At 42.2% G+C, this 15,787-nt stretch overlaps 3 protein-coding genes across 28 annotated transcripts in view; all 3 read right to left on the reverse strand.

Annotated features, from left to right (window-relative positions):
• LOC105912957 (protocadherin gamma-A11-like) overlaps nucleotides 1-15,787 on the reverse strand; it is a 208,080-nt gene that overhangs the window by 66,080 nt on the left and 126,213 nt on the right. Inside the window, exons 1-2 of one of the 26 annotated variants that reach the window (XM_042710812.1) lie at nucleotides 12,718-15,782; nucleotides 3,573-3,630 (exon numbers count right to left, since the gene is read on the reverse strand). The exons of 21 other annotated variants lie outside the window; for them this stretch is intronic. In XM_042710812.1, coding sequence (XP_042566746.1) covers nucleotides 3,625-3,630; nucleotides 12,718-15,150 — 2,439 coding nt within the window. In that variant the 5' untranslated portion in view covers nucleotides 15,151-15,782 and the 3' untranslated portion in view covers nucleotides 3,573-3,624. Of the gene's footprint in view, nucleotides 1-346; nucleotides 3,151-3,442; nucleotides 6,313-12,717; nucleotides 15,783-15,787 lie in introns of those variants that run through there. 4 more of the 26 variants (XM_031587211.2, XM_031587218.2, XM_031587220.2 and 1 more) reach the window with 4 other exon arrangements.
• Nucleotides 6,397-9,637, reverse strand: LOC105902857 (protocadherin beta-16-like). The gene has a single exon (XM_012830537.3). It carries the CDS (start codon nucleotides 8,975-8,977, stop codon nucleotides 6,551-6,553), a length of 2,427 nt encoding a protein of 808 aa, XP_012685991.2. The 5' UTR covers nucleotides 8,978-9,637; the 3' UTR covers nucleotides 6,397-6,550.
• Nucleotides 9,677-12,711, reverse strand: LOC116225202 (protocadherin gamma-A2-like). Its single transcript, XM_031587250.2, has one exon. The coding sequence runs from the start codon at nucleotides 12,089-12,091 to the stop codon at nucleotides 9,683-9,685; it is 2,409 nt and encodes an 802-aa protein (XP_031443110.1). The 5' UTR covers nucleotides 12,092-12,711; the 3' UTR covers nucleotides 9,677-9,682.

Raw genomic sequence — 15,787 nt, forward strand, 5'->3', positions numbered from 1 at the left:
TATCTGTATGTATGTATAAACACATATGTATATAAATGCAAATACAGAGAAAGAAAGAAAGAAAGAAAGAGAGAGAGAGAGCGAGAGAGAGAGAGAGAGAGAGAGAGAGAGATCCATTCAAACTGGCTCTTGAAACTGCAAGCTATTTCATTCAGGACCAAGGCCAGCGACCATGCTGAACTGGCACTGTAACCCATGCAGCCCACTGTTACTCATGTAACCCACTGTAACGCATGTAACAATTAACTCATAATGATATGTTTGCCCATTTTAGCCATGTTGAAATGAATACAGTAAAAGAGTGATGTACAATTAATCACCTTGACATATCTGAATATGATCTCACCTGATCGTCTGAATCCTCAATTATGAGTTTTTCTCTCTGCGCATGTGGCAGTGTAAGGGTTCCGGTGGTGTTGAGACTAATTATACTCTGACTGCAAGGTCGCATGTGTTTCAGATCACTCTTTCTGGAGTCTGTTGTTCTGCACACCTCATAATTATACACATGCTGCAAAGTTCCTGTGCCGCCAGCATCTGCGTAAAGAGGCGGGTAATACGGTATGACAGGGAGGTGTCCATTGGATTTATAACACATCTGCTCTCGTCTCCACCTGTAGCATTTCACTGAAAAAATCGCAATGATGGAAACGATGAAAAGAAAAGAGACAACTGCTAAGGCTAAGACGAGATAAAATGTGAGACTCTCATTATATTCCTTGTCGTGCGTAAAGTCACTGAACTCTGAGAGCACCTCAGGAAAACTGTCAGCCAACGCCACGTTAACATTGACTGTAGCCGATCGAGGGGGCTGTCCGTTGTCCTCCACTACAACGGAGAGTTTTTGTTTCACAGCGTCTTTATCGGTGATTTGGCGAATGGTTCTTATTTCTCCATTCTGAGCGCCCACCTCAAACAGAGCCCTCTCTGTGGTTTTCTGCAGCTTATATGAGAGCCAGGCATTCTGTCCAGAGTCCACATCAACTGCCACCACTTTCGTCACAAGATATCCCACATCTGCTGAACGAGGCACCATCTCAGCCACAAGGGAACTGCCAGTATGCACTGGATAAAGCACTTGAGGGGCATTGTCATTGTGGTCTTGAATAACAACTTTCACACTAACATTACTACTTTGTGGAGGCGAACCTCCGTCCTGGGCTTTAACCTGAAACTGAAAATCTTTGATTTGTTCGTAGTCGAAAGAGCGCACCGCATGAATAGCACCGCTGTCAGCGTTAACAGACACGTAAGCCGAGATAGAATCTCCCTTTACGGTGGATTCCTGTAGTATGTATGAAATGCGCGCATTCTGCTTCCAGTCGGTATCTTTTGCATGGATGGTGAATATGGAGAGACCCGGTAAATTGTTTTCGGGAATGGAGGCCTCATATAAGGCTTTTTCAAACACAGGGGGGTTATCGTTTACATCTGATATCTGTAAGGAGAGAGTGAGGCTGCTGGAGAGCGAAGGCATTCCCTCATCAGTACACGTCACAGTAATGTTATAATTTGGCTGTCGCTCCCGGTCTAAGTCACCGTCCCCTACCAGGCTAAAAAAGTTATTTGACGTTGATTTAAGCGAAAATGGTATGTTATCGTTTATTGAACACTGCACTTTCCCGTTTTCTCCGGAGTCTTGGTCCTGCACATTAAGAATCGCAACGGCAGTATCCTTACTTGAATCTTCAGATATTGCGTTTGATTTCGACATTATACTAATGCTTGGCTTATTGTCATTGATATCAGTCACACTGATCATCACTTTACAAACATCAGTGTGACCCCCATGATCCCGGGCCTGGACATTGAACTGGTAATGTTTCTGCTTTTCATAGTCAAGATCCCCAATTAACTGTACCACACCCTCATCGGAATCTATCTTAAACAATGCTTCTACAGCCTCGGTAGAAATCGAATATGATATTGTGCCATATGAGCCTTGGTCGGCGTCTGTGGCTCTAACTGTGGTCAAAAGAGTCCCTTTTGGAGCATTTTCTGCTACACTAGCCTTATATATGGGCTGAGAACAAATAGGTGTATTATCATTGGCGTCAGTCACTGTTATTTGTATCTGAATTGTTCCAGACATCTGCGGATGGCCTCCATCTAAAGCTGTCAACATTAAGGTTATATGATCATTCTTCTCTCGATCTAGCGATTTTTGTAAAACCATTTCGACGTTTTTATTACCATCTGGGTCACTGTGTAATTTAAGTATGAAATTATTCGTCGGATTCAGTGTATATCTTTGAAGGCCGTTCACGCCGACATCCTCGTCATTTGCTGTCTCTAAGACGAACCGTGCCCCTGTTTGTGACATTTCGTTTATCTCAAATTTCATTTCATTCTTTCGAAAAACAGGGGGGTTGTCATTTATGTCTGTTATTTCTACTGTGACTGTGTAGAATTCCATGGGATCCTCTAACATGATCTGAAAATGTAGTGCGCATGGCGTAGTCTGCTCACATAATACCTCTCTGTCTATTCTTTCTTTGATAGAAAGGACTCCCCTGTCCTTGTTCAGCGAGATGTATTCAGTATCGTCTCCGGTGTAAATGCGGGCTTTGCCCGTGTTCAGTCTTTTCAAATCCAATCCCAAATCTTGCGCTATGTTTCCAACAAATGAGCCTTTAGGCATTTCTTCTGGAATTGAATAGCTAACCTGTCCACGCACTAAACCGAGACTTAAGATCCAAAGGAATAATAGTACTTGCCGTATCCTGTTTTTCTCCAACATCGCGTTCGTAAAAATGTTAAAAATGTTAAAGAAGTATATCAGTTCTTCAAATTCAATTGTTTGCAGAGTAAAGTGATCCGAATAGCGTACATCCAATTCGTTCAATTTTCCGCAAACAAACAAAGGAGATATCCTGTCTTGGTGTTCATGTTAACCGTGCGAAGGTCTGCGTTCGACTGTTCCTCTCGACGACGTATGGAGACGAGTGGGAGGAACTGTCTGATATATTTTCTCTCAGCTGCAACTCACTAACCAACAGCGGCACTACGAGTCGAACTAGACGAACTACACAACATTTAAGTATATGCTTTCTTTTGAGAATTAATAACATGACTGGACTTAATAAAGACCGAGAAGTGTAAATCAGTCTCACTGTTTTGTAATAGTCTTACTGTTACAAACACCACTACTTGTTAAAACGAATTGCACTTGTTAGTGGGACACCCAAATATGCAGTTTGTGTTGAACTAAATTCCATGGAAAGAATGCTGACAAAAAATATGAACTAATTACGGATACACTGCTACTACGCACAATGTAAACTGCAAAACAAGACTTTCGCAACACATTGAAAAATTCACATTCCAGTAGGCTTCATATTGAACATGACAATGAATGCATAACAATTATAACATAATACTATAAAGTAAGATGTGCGTAGAATAATAGTGTAGAAAAAATTATTTACTCCAAAACCCTCACCTGATCGTCAGTGTCGTCAATCAATTTCTCGTTGTGCACATGCGGTAGAGTCTGTATTTCAGTGTTATCTAGACTGATGATGCTTTGATTGCAAGGTCTGACATACTTCAGATCACTCTTTCTGGAGTCTGTTGTCCTGTAATGCTCGTAGTTGTACACATGTTGCAGAGTTCCTGTGCCCCCTACGTCTGCGTAAAGGGGTGGGTAATACGGAATAACCGGTAGATTTCCGTTGGATTTATAAAACATCTGTTCACGTCTCCATCTGTAGCATTTTACTGACAGTATGGCTATTATTGATACGATAAAGAGAAAAGACACTACAGCCAGGGCCAAGACGAGATAAAAAGTCAGGTTGTCATTGTATTCCTTATCATGTGTGAAATCACTGAACTCCGAGAGTACTTCAGGGAAGCTGTCTGCTAACGCCACATTAACGTTTACTGTAGCTGAGCGAGAGGGCCGTCCGTTGTCCTCCACTACAACAGTGAGCTTTTGTTTCACAGCATCTTTGTCAGTGACTTGGCGAATGGTTCGTACTTCTCCATTCTGTGCGCCCACTTCAAACAGCGCCCTGTCTGTTGCTTTCTGTAGTTTGTATGAGAGCCAGGCATTCTGACCAGAGTCCACATCAACAGCAACTACTTTAGTGACCAGATAGCCAATATCTGCTGAACGAGGCACAATCTCAGCGACAAGAGATCCACTAGTGTGTACTGGATATAGAACCTGTGGTGCATTATCATTCTGATCTTGAATAAGTATTTTAACACTGACGTTGCTACTCAGTGGAGGAGAGCCTCCGTCTTGCGCTTTTACGTGGAATGTAAAAGCTTTAACCTGCTCATAATCGAATGACCGCACAGCATGGATCACACCACTCTCTGCGTTAACAGAAACATAAGACGACATGGGCACGCCGTTATCAGACGAATCCTCCAGTATGTATGACACGCGAGCATTCTGATTCCAGTCTGCGTCTCGCGCTGTGACAGTGAAAATCGAGAGCCCCGGTGTGTTGTTTTCTAAAACAGAAGCCTCATAAGAGCTCTTTTCAAACACGGGCGCATTGTCGTTTACATCGGTTATTTTTAAAGACAATTCTTCGCGGCTGGAGAGGGAGGGTACACCCTCATCAGAGCAGGTTACAGTTATGTTGTATACAGAGTTTGTCTCCCGATCTAATTCACTATCAGTAACTATGCTGTAGAAACGATTTGACGATGGCTTGATAGCGAAAGGAATGTTGTCATTCATATTGCAGCTCACCTGACCATTGTTTTCTGAGTCTGGATCATTCACGCTGATCATAGCAATTACTGTATGAAGTGGGGCATCCTCAGCTGTTGTACTGGACTTTGATATAGTGCTAATAACTGGACTGTTGTCGTTCACGTCTATAACGTCCACGATAATTTTGCAGGAATCTAAAAGGCCCCCTTCATCTTTACCCTCTACATAGAATTGATAATTTCGCGCTTTCTCGTAGTCCAGTTGACCAATCACCGTAACTTCTCCATTGCGCCTGTCTACAGAAAACATGTCGGATATACTAGCAGCTCTTCGTGACAAAGAGTAGGTGAGCACGTTATTAGATCCATTGTCTGCATCAGTGGCACTTACTGTGGTTAAGTGGGTTCCCTTAGCGGAGTTTTCCTTAACCGATACTTTATAAATCTGCTGCGTAAAAACTGGAGCATTGTCGTTTACATCTAACACATTAACGTGTATTTTTACTGTCCCTGACATCTGAGGCTCTCCTCCATCAACTGCAGTTAACACCAGTGTCATATCTTCCTGTTTCTCCCGGTCCAGAGATTTCTGAAGGACAATTTCTACAATCTTCTCACCATCTGGCTGCTGATCTAATTTCAGTTGAAAATGATCTGTAGGATTTAAGGTGTAGGTTTGGAGACCATTAGTACCAACATCAGGATCAATTGCTATCTCTAAAATAAAACGAGCACCGATTGCAGCATTTTCAATTATTTCAAATTTCATTTCACTTCTTTCAAAACTGGGAGGATTGTCGTTAATATCCGTAATTTCTACCGTCACACTGTATAACTCCATCGGGTTCTCTAGAATTATCTGAAAATGTAAAGCACATGGCGATATTTGTCCGCACAGCGCCTCTCGGTCTATTCTTTCTTTGATGAGAAGGATGCCCCTGTCCTTGTCAAGCGCAATATAGTCTGCCTGGTCACCCGTGAAGATACGGCCCTTGCCTGTTTTCAGTCTTTTTATGTCTAAGCCCAAATCTTGCACGATATTACCAACTAAAGAGCCCTCCGACATTTCCTCTGGAATGGAGTAACTGACCTGACCATGCACCGAACAGAGACAGTGAATCAACATCAATACCAGTAAGCTCCGCGCCATTGTCCTGGCCGACATTTTTCTTTTCAGAAATCCGTACTAAACACAGTCTCTCTTGTCAGAAAAACGTAGATATCCGGTTATTCGTGTATTCCAAAGTAGTATTGTGCAGCGCAGTGATCTTACATCAGGAAATCAACCTGCAGAGAAAGAAAACTGTGCCCGACTCGATATTTTTCCCCGACTACAGATGCGCGGGTTAAGGCTGGCTTTCTTTATCTGATTCACTGTGACGTTATGGGGAGGTACCACTAAAATGTTTACAGCAAACTCTAACCCACTGACCAACAGCGGCACTTAGAGTCCAATCTATCCAACTACACAAATCATAAAAAAAAATATAGTGAAAACCCTTACGCATTGGCAAAAGACTTATTAATAGATACACATATACTGTATATGAAGACACATTATATGGATACAAGCTTATGAATATATACATTCAAACTTACATAAGTGTGTGTGTGTTTGTGTGTTTGTATGTGTGTTTGTGTGTGTGTGTGTGTGTGTGTGTGTGTGTGTGTGTGTGAGAGAGAGAGAGAGAGAGTTCCTTGTGAACTGATCTATGAAACTGATTCAAATCAGGACCAAGGCCAGCGACAACACTGGCTCGACTCTAACAACTGTTTTTGCCATAATTATTGCAAGTTGTCATTGATCATTGCAAATCATTACATTGTCTTAACATACTAAATGTGTGATGTACAATAACCCCAAAATATCTGAATATTAGCTCACCTGATCGTCTGAATCCTCAATTATGAGTTTTTCTCTGTGCGCATGTGGCAGTGTTAGGGTTCCGGTGGTGTTGAGACTAATTATACTTTGACTACAAGGTCGCATGTTTTTCAGATCACTCTTTCGGGAGTCTGTTGTTCTGCACACCTCATAATTATACACATGTTGCAAAGTTCCTGTGCCGCCAGCATCTGCGTAAAGAGGCGGGTAATACGGTATGACAGGGAGGTGTCCATTGGATTTATAACACATCCGCTCTCGTCTCCACCTGTAGCATTTCACTGAAAAAATCGCAATGATGGAAACGATGAAAAGAAAAGAAACTACCGCCAAGGCTAAGACGAGATAAAATGTGAGATTGTCATTATATTCCTTGTCGTGCGTAAAGTCACTGAACTCTGAGAGCACATCAGGAAAGCTGTCTGCTACGATCACATTAACATTGACCGTAGCCGATCGAGGGGGCTGTCCGTTGTCCTCCACTACAACGGAGATCTTTTGTTTCACAGCATCTTTATCATTGATTTGGCGAATGGTTCTTATTTCTCCATTTTGTGCACCCACTTCAAACAGGGCCCTCTCTGTGGTTTTCTGCAGCTTATATGAGAGCCAGGCATTCTGTCCAGAGTCCACATCAACAGCCACCACTTTCGTCACAAGATATCCCACATCTGCTGAACGAGGCACCATTTCAGCCACAAGGGAACTGCCTGTGTGCACTGGATATAGCATCTGAGGGGCATTGTCATTTTGGTCTTGAATAATGATTCTCACACTCGCATTACTGCTCCGTGGAGGAGAGCCTCCATCTTGGGCTTTAACGTAAAACTGGACATCTTTGATTTGTTCGTAGTCGAAAGAGCGCAGTGCGTTGATTACTCCATTATCAGCATTGACGGATACGTAAGCTGAAACAGATACTCCATTTATTGTGGATTCTTCTAGCATGTATGAGATACGCGCATTCTGGTTCCAGTCTGCATCTTGTGCGCGAATGGCGAATATGGATAGACCCGGTGAGTTGTTTTCTAGAATGGAGGCCTCGTATGAACCTTTTTCAAAGACAGGCGCGTTGTCGTTTACATCTGATATATGCAAGGAGAGTGTGACGCTGTTGGAGAGCGAGGGCACTCCTTCATCAGTGCACGTCACGGTTATGTTATAATCTTTCTGTCGCTCTCGATCCAACTCATTATCAGTGACCAAACTAAAGAAGTTGCTTGATGTAGATTTGAGTGAAAACGGTATATTGTCGTTTATGAAACACTGGACCTTTCCGTTTTCTCCAGAGTCTGGGTCTTGTACACTAAGTATAGCTACAGCGGTTTCTTTTTCTGAATCCTCAGATATTTCTTTTGACTTCGACATTATATTTATGACTGGTTTATTATCATTTATATCATTCACACTGATCATCACTTTACATACATCAGCATGCCCCCCGTGATCTCTAGCTTGGATATTTAGTTGGTAATATTTCTGTTTTTCATAATCAATGCTTCCAATTAATTTGACCACTCCTTCGCGGGAGTCAATGTCGAACATGGAATTTGCGCCTTTTGTAGAAATTGAATATGACACCATTCCGTGTAAGCCTTGGTCCGCGTCAGAGGCACTAACTGTAGTTAAAATAGTCCCTGGTGGCGAATTCTCTGACACGACTGCCTTGTAGACGGACTGAGAGCAGACTGGTGCGTTGTCATTCGCATCCAACACTGTGATCTGTATTTGCATTGTTCCAGACATTTGGGGTTCTCCTCCATCCAAAGCTGTCAACATTAATGATAAATTATCATTTATCTCTCGATCTAATGATTTCTGTAAGACCATTTCGACATTTTTGTTTCCCTCTGGGTCACTATATAATTGTAAAACGAAATGATCGGTCGGATTCAGTGTATAGCTTTGGAGACCATTGACACCGACGTCTTCGTCATTCGCTCTCTCTAAAACGAAACGGGAGCCTGTTTGTGCCAATTCGTTTATCTCAAATTTCATTTCACTCTGCCTGAAAACGGGGGGGTTATCATTTATGTCTGTTACCTCTACCGTGACTGTGTAGAATTCCAAAGGATTCTCTAGCATGATCTGAAAATGTAGTGCGCATGGCGTAGTCTGCTCACATAATGCCTCTCTGTCTATTCTTTCTTTGATAGAAAGGACTCCCCTGTCCTTGTTCAGCGAGATGTGTTCAGTATCGTCTCCGGTGTAAATGCGGGCTTTTCCCGTGTTCAGCCTTTTCAAATCCAATCCCAAATCCTGCGCTATGTTTCCAACAAAGGAGCCTTTAGGCATTTCTTCTGGAATTGAATAGCTAACCTGTCCACGGACTAAACCGAGGCTTAAGATCCAAAGGAATAATAGTACTTGCCGTGTCCTGTTTTTGCCCAGCATTTTCTTCGTAAAAACGTAAAACATGTATCACTTTAAACTGAAATCATCGGCGAGGACAGTTATCCAAAATGCATACATCCAAGTCCTTCAATAGTCCGTGAACAAACAAAAGAAATATCCTGCCTTGCTGTTCATGTTAACAGTACGACGGTCTGTGTTTGACTGTTCCTCTCGACGCCGAGTGGGAGGAACTGCCTGATATATTTTCTCTCAGCTGCAACCCACTAACCAACAGCGGCACTATGAGTCGAACAAGACGAACTACACGCCTTTAAATGTAAGAATGTATGTCTTAGAAGGAGCGACTACTACATGTTAAAAGGAATTAGACTGGCTGTTAGTATGGAAGCTGTATATCTTCCTGAGAACTGCAAATTTAGCACAGGTATACAAATGGTTCTGATAAAAAAAAATCAACTGATAAAAAACTACTCACAATACTGGATTCCAATGCAACAAGACCTTCAAAATATTGTGGGGGCATCAATATTGCATACAGTAAAAGTCATCCTTTAGTATGTTTCTTAGTAGTATCTTGAGCACAACAACAAAAAACGGACTGTTTTACAAATAAATACATAACGTAATTTCTGACTAAATGTCATTAGAATTTGGAATTTTAATATAAAATGAGGATGTGCATAGTCCAATATAGCATGGTATAGTACTATAGAGTATAGTATAGTATAGTATAGCATAGCATAGTAGAGTAGAGAATATATCTCACCCCTAAACGCTCACCTGATCGTCAGTGTCGTCAATCAATTTCTCGTTGTGCACATGCGGTAGAGTCTGTATTTCAGTGTTATCCAGACTGATGATGCTTTGATTGCAAGGTCTGACATACTTCAGATCACTCTTTCTGGAGTCTGTTGTCCTGTAATGCTCGTAGTTGTACACATGTTGCAGAGTTCCTGTACCCCCCACGTCTGCGTAAAGGGGTGGGTAATACGGAATAACCGGTAGATTTCCGTTGGATTTATAAAACATCCGGTCACGTCTCCATCTAAAACATTTTACTGACAGTATGGCTATTATGGATACGATGAAGAGAAAAGAAACTACAGCCAGGGCCAAGACGAGATAAAAAGTCAGGTTGTCATTGTACTCCTTATCGTGCGTAAAGTCACTGAACTCTGAGAGTACTTCTGGAAAGCTGTCAGCCAACGCCACATTCACATTGACTGTAGCAGAGCGAGAGGGCTGTCCGTTGTCCTCCACTACAACAGTGAGCTTTTGCTTCACTGCATCTTTATCTGTGACTTGGCGAATAGTCCTTATTTCTCCATTCTGTGTGCCCACTTCAAATAGCGCTCTGTCTGTTGCTTTCTGTAGTTTATATGAGAGCCAGGCATTCTGCCCCGAGTCCACATCAACAGCAACTACTTTAGAGACAAGGTAGCCCACATCTGCTGACCGAGGCACAATTTCAGCAACGAAGGAACCACTGGTCTGTACTGGATAAAGAATCTGCGGTGCGTTGTCGTTCTGGTCTTGAATAGTTATGACCACGCTGACATTGCTACTCAGTGGGGGAGAACCACCATCCTGCGCTTTTACGTGGAAATGGAAATATTTAAGTTGCTCATAATCAAACGAGCGCACAGAATGAATGACACCGCTCTCAGCATTGACAGACACATAAGAGGAGACGGAGACTCCATTAACTGAGGATTCCTCCAACATATAAGACACTCGGGCATTCTGATTCCAGTCTGCGTCTTTAGCTAATAGCCTGAAAATAGAGATCCCCGGTGTGTTGTTTTCTACAACTGAGGCCTCATACGAGCTCTTTTCAAACACGGGCGCGTTATCATTGACGTCTGATAGTCGTAACGAGAGACTGATGCTGCTGGAGAGCGATGGCAAACCTGCATCATTGCACATCACTGTGATATTATACACTGAATTCATTTCTCTGTCTAAATCATCATCTGTAACGAGACTGTAAAACCCATTTGTTGTCGTTTTTAGAGTAAACGGTAAATTATCCTTGGTTAAGCACTCAACTCGACCGTCATCTCCAGAATCGGGGTCCTGCACTTTAAACATGCCAACTACAACTCCAGGCTTCGAATCTTCAGCAATAACATTTGACATTGATAATATATTGATTGTGGGCGCGTTATCATTAGTGTCTAAAACATCGATCTGTACTTTACACGAATCAGTTAGACCCCCTTCATCACTAGCTTGCACATCTATTTCGTAATGTTGTGCTTTTTCATAATCAACGGTTCCTTTCAACTTCAACACTCCACTTTTCTCATCTATTTCAAACATGTCGCGTGTTTCATCCATAATATTTGATATGGAATATACGATGTCTCCGTTAGAGCCTTGGTCTGCGTCTGAAGCACTGACTGTTGTTAAAACTGTGCCCTTTGGAACATTCTCTTCGACACTTGCCTTATAAATCGGCTGCGTAAAAACAGGCGCATTATCATTTATATCTAAGACAGTGATGTGAATCTGTGCAGTACTAGATAACTGTGGGTCTCCCCCATCTACAGCAGCTAAAACCAAAGATAGAGTATCTTGCTTTTCCCGGTCCAATGGCTTCTGTAAAACCATTTCGACAAATGTTCTACCATCTGGCTGGTTTTTCAATTTAAGTACAAAATTATCATTTGTATTCAAAGAATAACTCTGAAGACCATTCACGCCAACATCAGCATCATTTGCCCTCTCTAACACAAATTTAGCCCCAATAACTGCCGATTCACTGATTTTAAATTTCATGTCAGTCTTTTCGAAGCTCGGGGGATTGTCGTTTATGTCCGTGATTTCAACATTAATGCTATATAATTCCATGGGATTTTCCAGAATAATCTGAAAATGCAGGGCGCATGGCGTCCTCTGCCCGCACAACGTCTCTCGATCTATCCTCTCCTTGATAAGCAGGACCCCTCTGTCTTTATTCAGCTCGATGTATTCAGTACTGTCCTCCGTATAAATACGTGCTTTGCCGGATTTCAGTCTTTTCAAATCTAAACCCAAATCCTGCGCTATGTTACCGACCAAAGAACCTTTCGACATCTCCTCGGGAATAGAATAACTGACCTGCCCGTGCACCGAACAGAAGAAGAGGAGCAAAGAGAACAACAATACTTGCCACACGACGGTGTTGCCCGACATTTTCTCTTTGTCAGAGGTACACAGTAAAATCCGTGAAATAAGGGTATTCCTTTGGCTTGCTCGCCCTTTTAATGCAAACACAACGTGTTTTTCGTCGTTTGTATAGCCACAATTAAAGAGTAAAACATCCACATCCTCGACCGTATAGTGCCCTGGCTGTTCCCTGCTACACGGAGATGTTTGTAAGATTATTTTTCTGTCTCATATGCTGAGATGATAAAGGGAGGGGCGGAATTCATGTAATCACAATCCTACACGTTGACCAACAGCGGCACTCTGAGTCAGATCTGTTGAACTACATTAAGTTATCCTGTAGTCAAATAATTCGTCTCTGTAAAGTCTATTGAACACCAGTAAAGGTTATCATACGAAGAGAAAAAACAATATTTGCAATATTGTCCGTGAAACTATGAATACTGTGAATACATATTTATGGAAGGGACATTTTAAAAAGCAGTACAGCGTTTCACCAAACATATTTCAAATAAATGTTTTGAGATGTGTGTGCTCTAGTCACACGATATAACAACAACAACAACTGTTCTTCTATATATACTCCAGTATAAAATGAATGAATGAATTAGTCCACTGAAGAAAATGAGAACATTTCTGCATAGTTTGCTCACCTGATCATCTGGGTCTTCCATGACTAGTTTCTCTCTGTGCGCATTCCGTAGAGACAGAGTTCCATTAGTATCCAGACTTATAATGCTCTGACTAGAGGGCCTGCTGTATTTCAGATCACTTTTTCTGGAGTCAGTGGTTCGGCACACCTCATAGTTGTAAACGTGTTGCAATGTACCTGTGCCCCCTACGTCTGCGTAAAGGGGTGGGTAGTATGGAATTACTGGAAGATGTCCATTCGACTTATACAACATCCGATCGCGTCTCCATCTGTAGCACTTGACTGAAAGTATGGCTACAAGAGAAACGAGGAACAGGAAAGACACTACAGCCAGTGCCAGAACTAGATAGAATGTAAGATTGTCATTATATTCCTTATCGTGCGTAAAGTCTGTAAATTCCGAGAGCATCTCAGGAAAACTGTCCGCTACCGCCACGTTGACATTGACTGTAGCTGAACGAGAGGGCTGTCCGTTGTCCTCGACTATTACAGTCAACTTTTGTTTCACGGCATCCTTGTCAGTGACTTGTCGAATAGTTCTTACTTCTCCATTCTGAGCGCCTACTTCAAACAGCGCTCTGTCGGTTGCTTTCATGAGTTTATATGAGAGCCAGGCATTCTGTCCAGAGTCCACATCCACTGCCACCACTTTTGTGACAAGATAGCCCAAATCTGCTGAACGAGGCACAATTTCTGCCAGCATAGAACTACTTGTCTGTACAGGGTACAGAATCTGCGGTGCATTGTCGTTTTGATCATGTATGACTATTCTAACGGTAACATTGCTAGTTAATGGAGGAGAGCCTCCATCTTGGGCCTTTACACGAAAGTGAAAGTCTTTTATCTGCTCGTAATCAAAAGAACGCACAGCATGTATGACTCCACTCTCAGCATTGACGGACACGTACGAAGAGATGGCTACTCCATTAATCATACCTTCATCCAGTATATAGGAAACACGGGCATTCTGCCTCCAGTCTGCGTCTACGGCCCTAACTGCAAATACAGAGAGACCCGGAGAGTTGTTTTCAATAACAGATGCTTCATATGAGGCCTTTTCAAACAGAGGTGCATTATCATTCACATCAGTTATCTGTAAGCTGAGAGTGATACTACTGGAAAGTGACGGAACACCTTCATCAGAGCACGTCACGGTAATATTATACTCGGAGTCTGTTTCGCGGTCCAGTGCACTGTCAGTGACGATGCTATAAAAACCATTTGATGTTAACTTGATAGTAAAAGGAATGTTGTCATTCATTCCGCACTGCACTTCTCCGTTTGTATCAGAATCTGGATCATCCACACTAATCATCGCTACAACTGTGTTTGCAGGGGAGTCTTCGGTAACTGATGTGGATTGCGATATAATATTAATAACAGGACTGTTATCATTGACGTCAATTACATCCACGATTATTTTACTCGAGTCTGACAAGCCACCCTTATCTAGTGCTTCTATATCGATCTGATAGTATTTGGCTGTTTCGTAGTCAACCTGCCCCACTAAAATAATATCACCGTTTTTGTCTATTTGAAACAATTCAGACACCCCGTCGTGACTATTTGAAATTAAATAACTTACGTCTCCGTTGCTCCCTTTATCTGCATCGGATGCACTGACTGAAGTTACAAATGTTCCTTTATTGGAATGTTCAGGTATTACGCTCTTATAGACAGCCTTAGTGAAAACAGGAGCATTGTCATTACTATCTAACACGGTGATGTATATTTGAACTGTTCCCGACATAAGGGGCTCACCGCCATCCATAGCTGTCAGAAGAAGCGAAATGTTCTCCGCCTTCTCACGATCTAGAGGTTTTTGTAAAACCATTTCTACCTTTTTAGTACCATCAGCCTGGCTATGCAGTTTCAAAACAAAATTATCTGTCGGTTTTAATGTATAGCTTTGAAGACCATTGATGCCTATGTCTAGATCGATCGCTTTGTCTAATACAAATTTTGATCCTAACACAGCCGATTCACTTATTTCAATACGTTTTTCATTGGGAAATGTGGGAGCATTATCATTTACGTCGGTAATCTCTACTGTTACTCTGTACAATTCCATTGGATTCTCCAGAATAATCTGGAAGTGAAGAGCACAAGGCGTAGTCGGTCCGCATAATGCCTCTCGATCTATTCTCTCTTTGATGACGAGGATTCCCCTTTCTCTATTCAGCTCGATGTACTCTGTGCTATCTGTTGTATAAATACGAGCTTTACCTGATTTAAGTCTTTTCACGTCCAATCCCAAATCCTGTGCTATATTACCGACAACAGAGCCTTTAGCCATCTCCTCGGCGATGGAGTAACTCACTTGTCCGTACACTGAGCTTAGTGAGATGAACGACATGAACAATAGGACTATTCCTCTTGTCGAAAATGTCCAGGTCGGAGACGGTAGAATCCAAGAGAAATTATGACGATTCATGCTTGCTGCTCGGAAAAGGAAAGTAAGTTGTATTTATCTCCCGTATAGGTTGGAGACGAACACGCAGCGTAAGGTAACAGCTCCGTTTTGCTCGTCACTTTTACACAGGTCATGTAAGAATGGTGGGGGAGGTACAATTTGTAGGATGGTCTATGTTCATCAGTAACATACTGTTGGCCAACAGCGGCCCTCTGAGCCTAACCAATAGAACTACACTGGTAAATCGTACCAACACAGCGGTCAGAAACCAAAAAAGGTGCTTAAAGTTGCATTGCACCAAACCATTGCACCTGATCAGTTAATAAATGCCAAGATGCTTAAAATGAGTCATCAATTGCATTGTACTAAACATGACATACACATCTCTCTGCACTCTCTTCGACCTACAGAACCCGTCAGAAGGTGAGTATGTTTAAACAGTGGAGTGGTTGAAAAACATTTTCAGGACCATGGTCAGCGATTTGGAAAGCTCTGCGAGCCGACCCACATGGAGGCCTACCATACACAAGATCTGCACGAACTGTTCAAAATATGTGAGCACCGATAGGATACATTTATGTATAGGAGACACAGTGAGAAAGAGGGAGAGAGAGAGAGACGTGGGTGTGTGTGTGTGCGAACACAAGAACCATGCTCA

This window comes from Clupea harengus, chromosome 20, assembly GCF_900700415.2.
Source record: "Clupea harengus chromosome 20, Ch_v2.0.2, whole genome shotgun sequence".
Lineage (NCBI taxonomy): Eukaryota > Metazoa > Chordata > Actinopteri > Clupeiformes > Clupeidae > Clupea > Clupea harengus.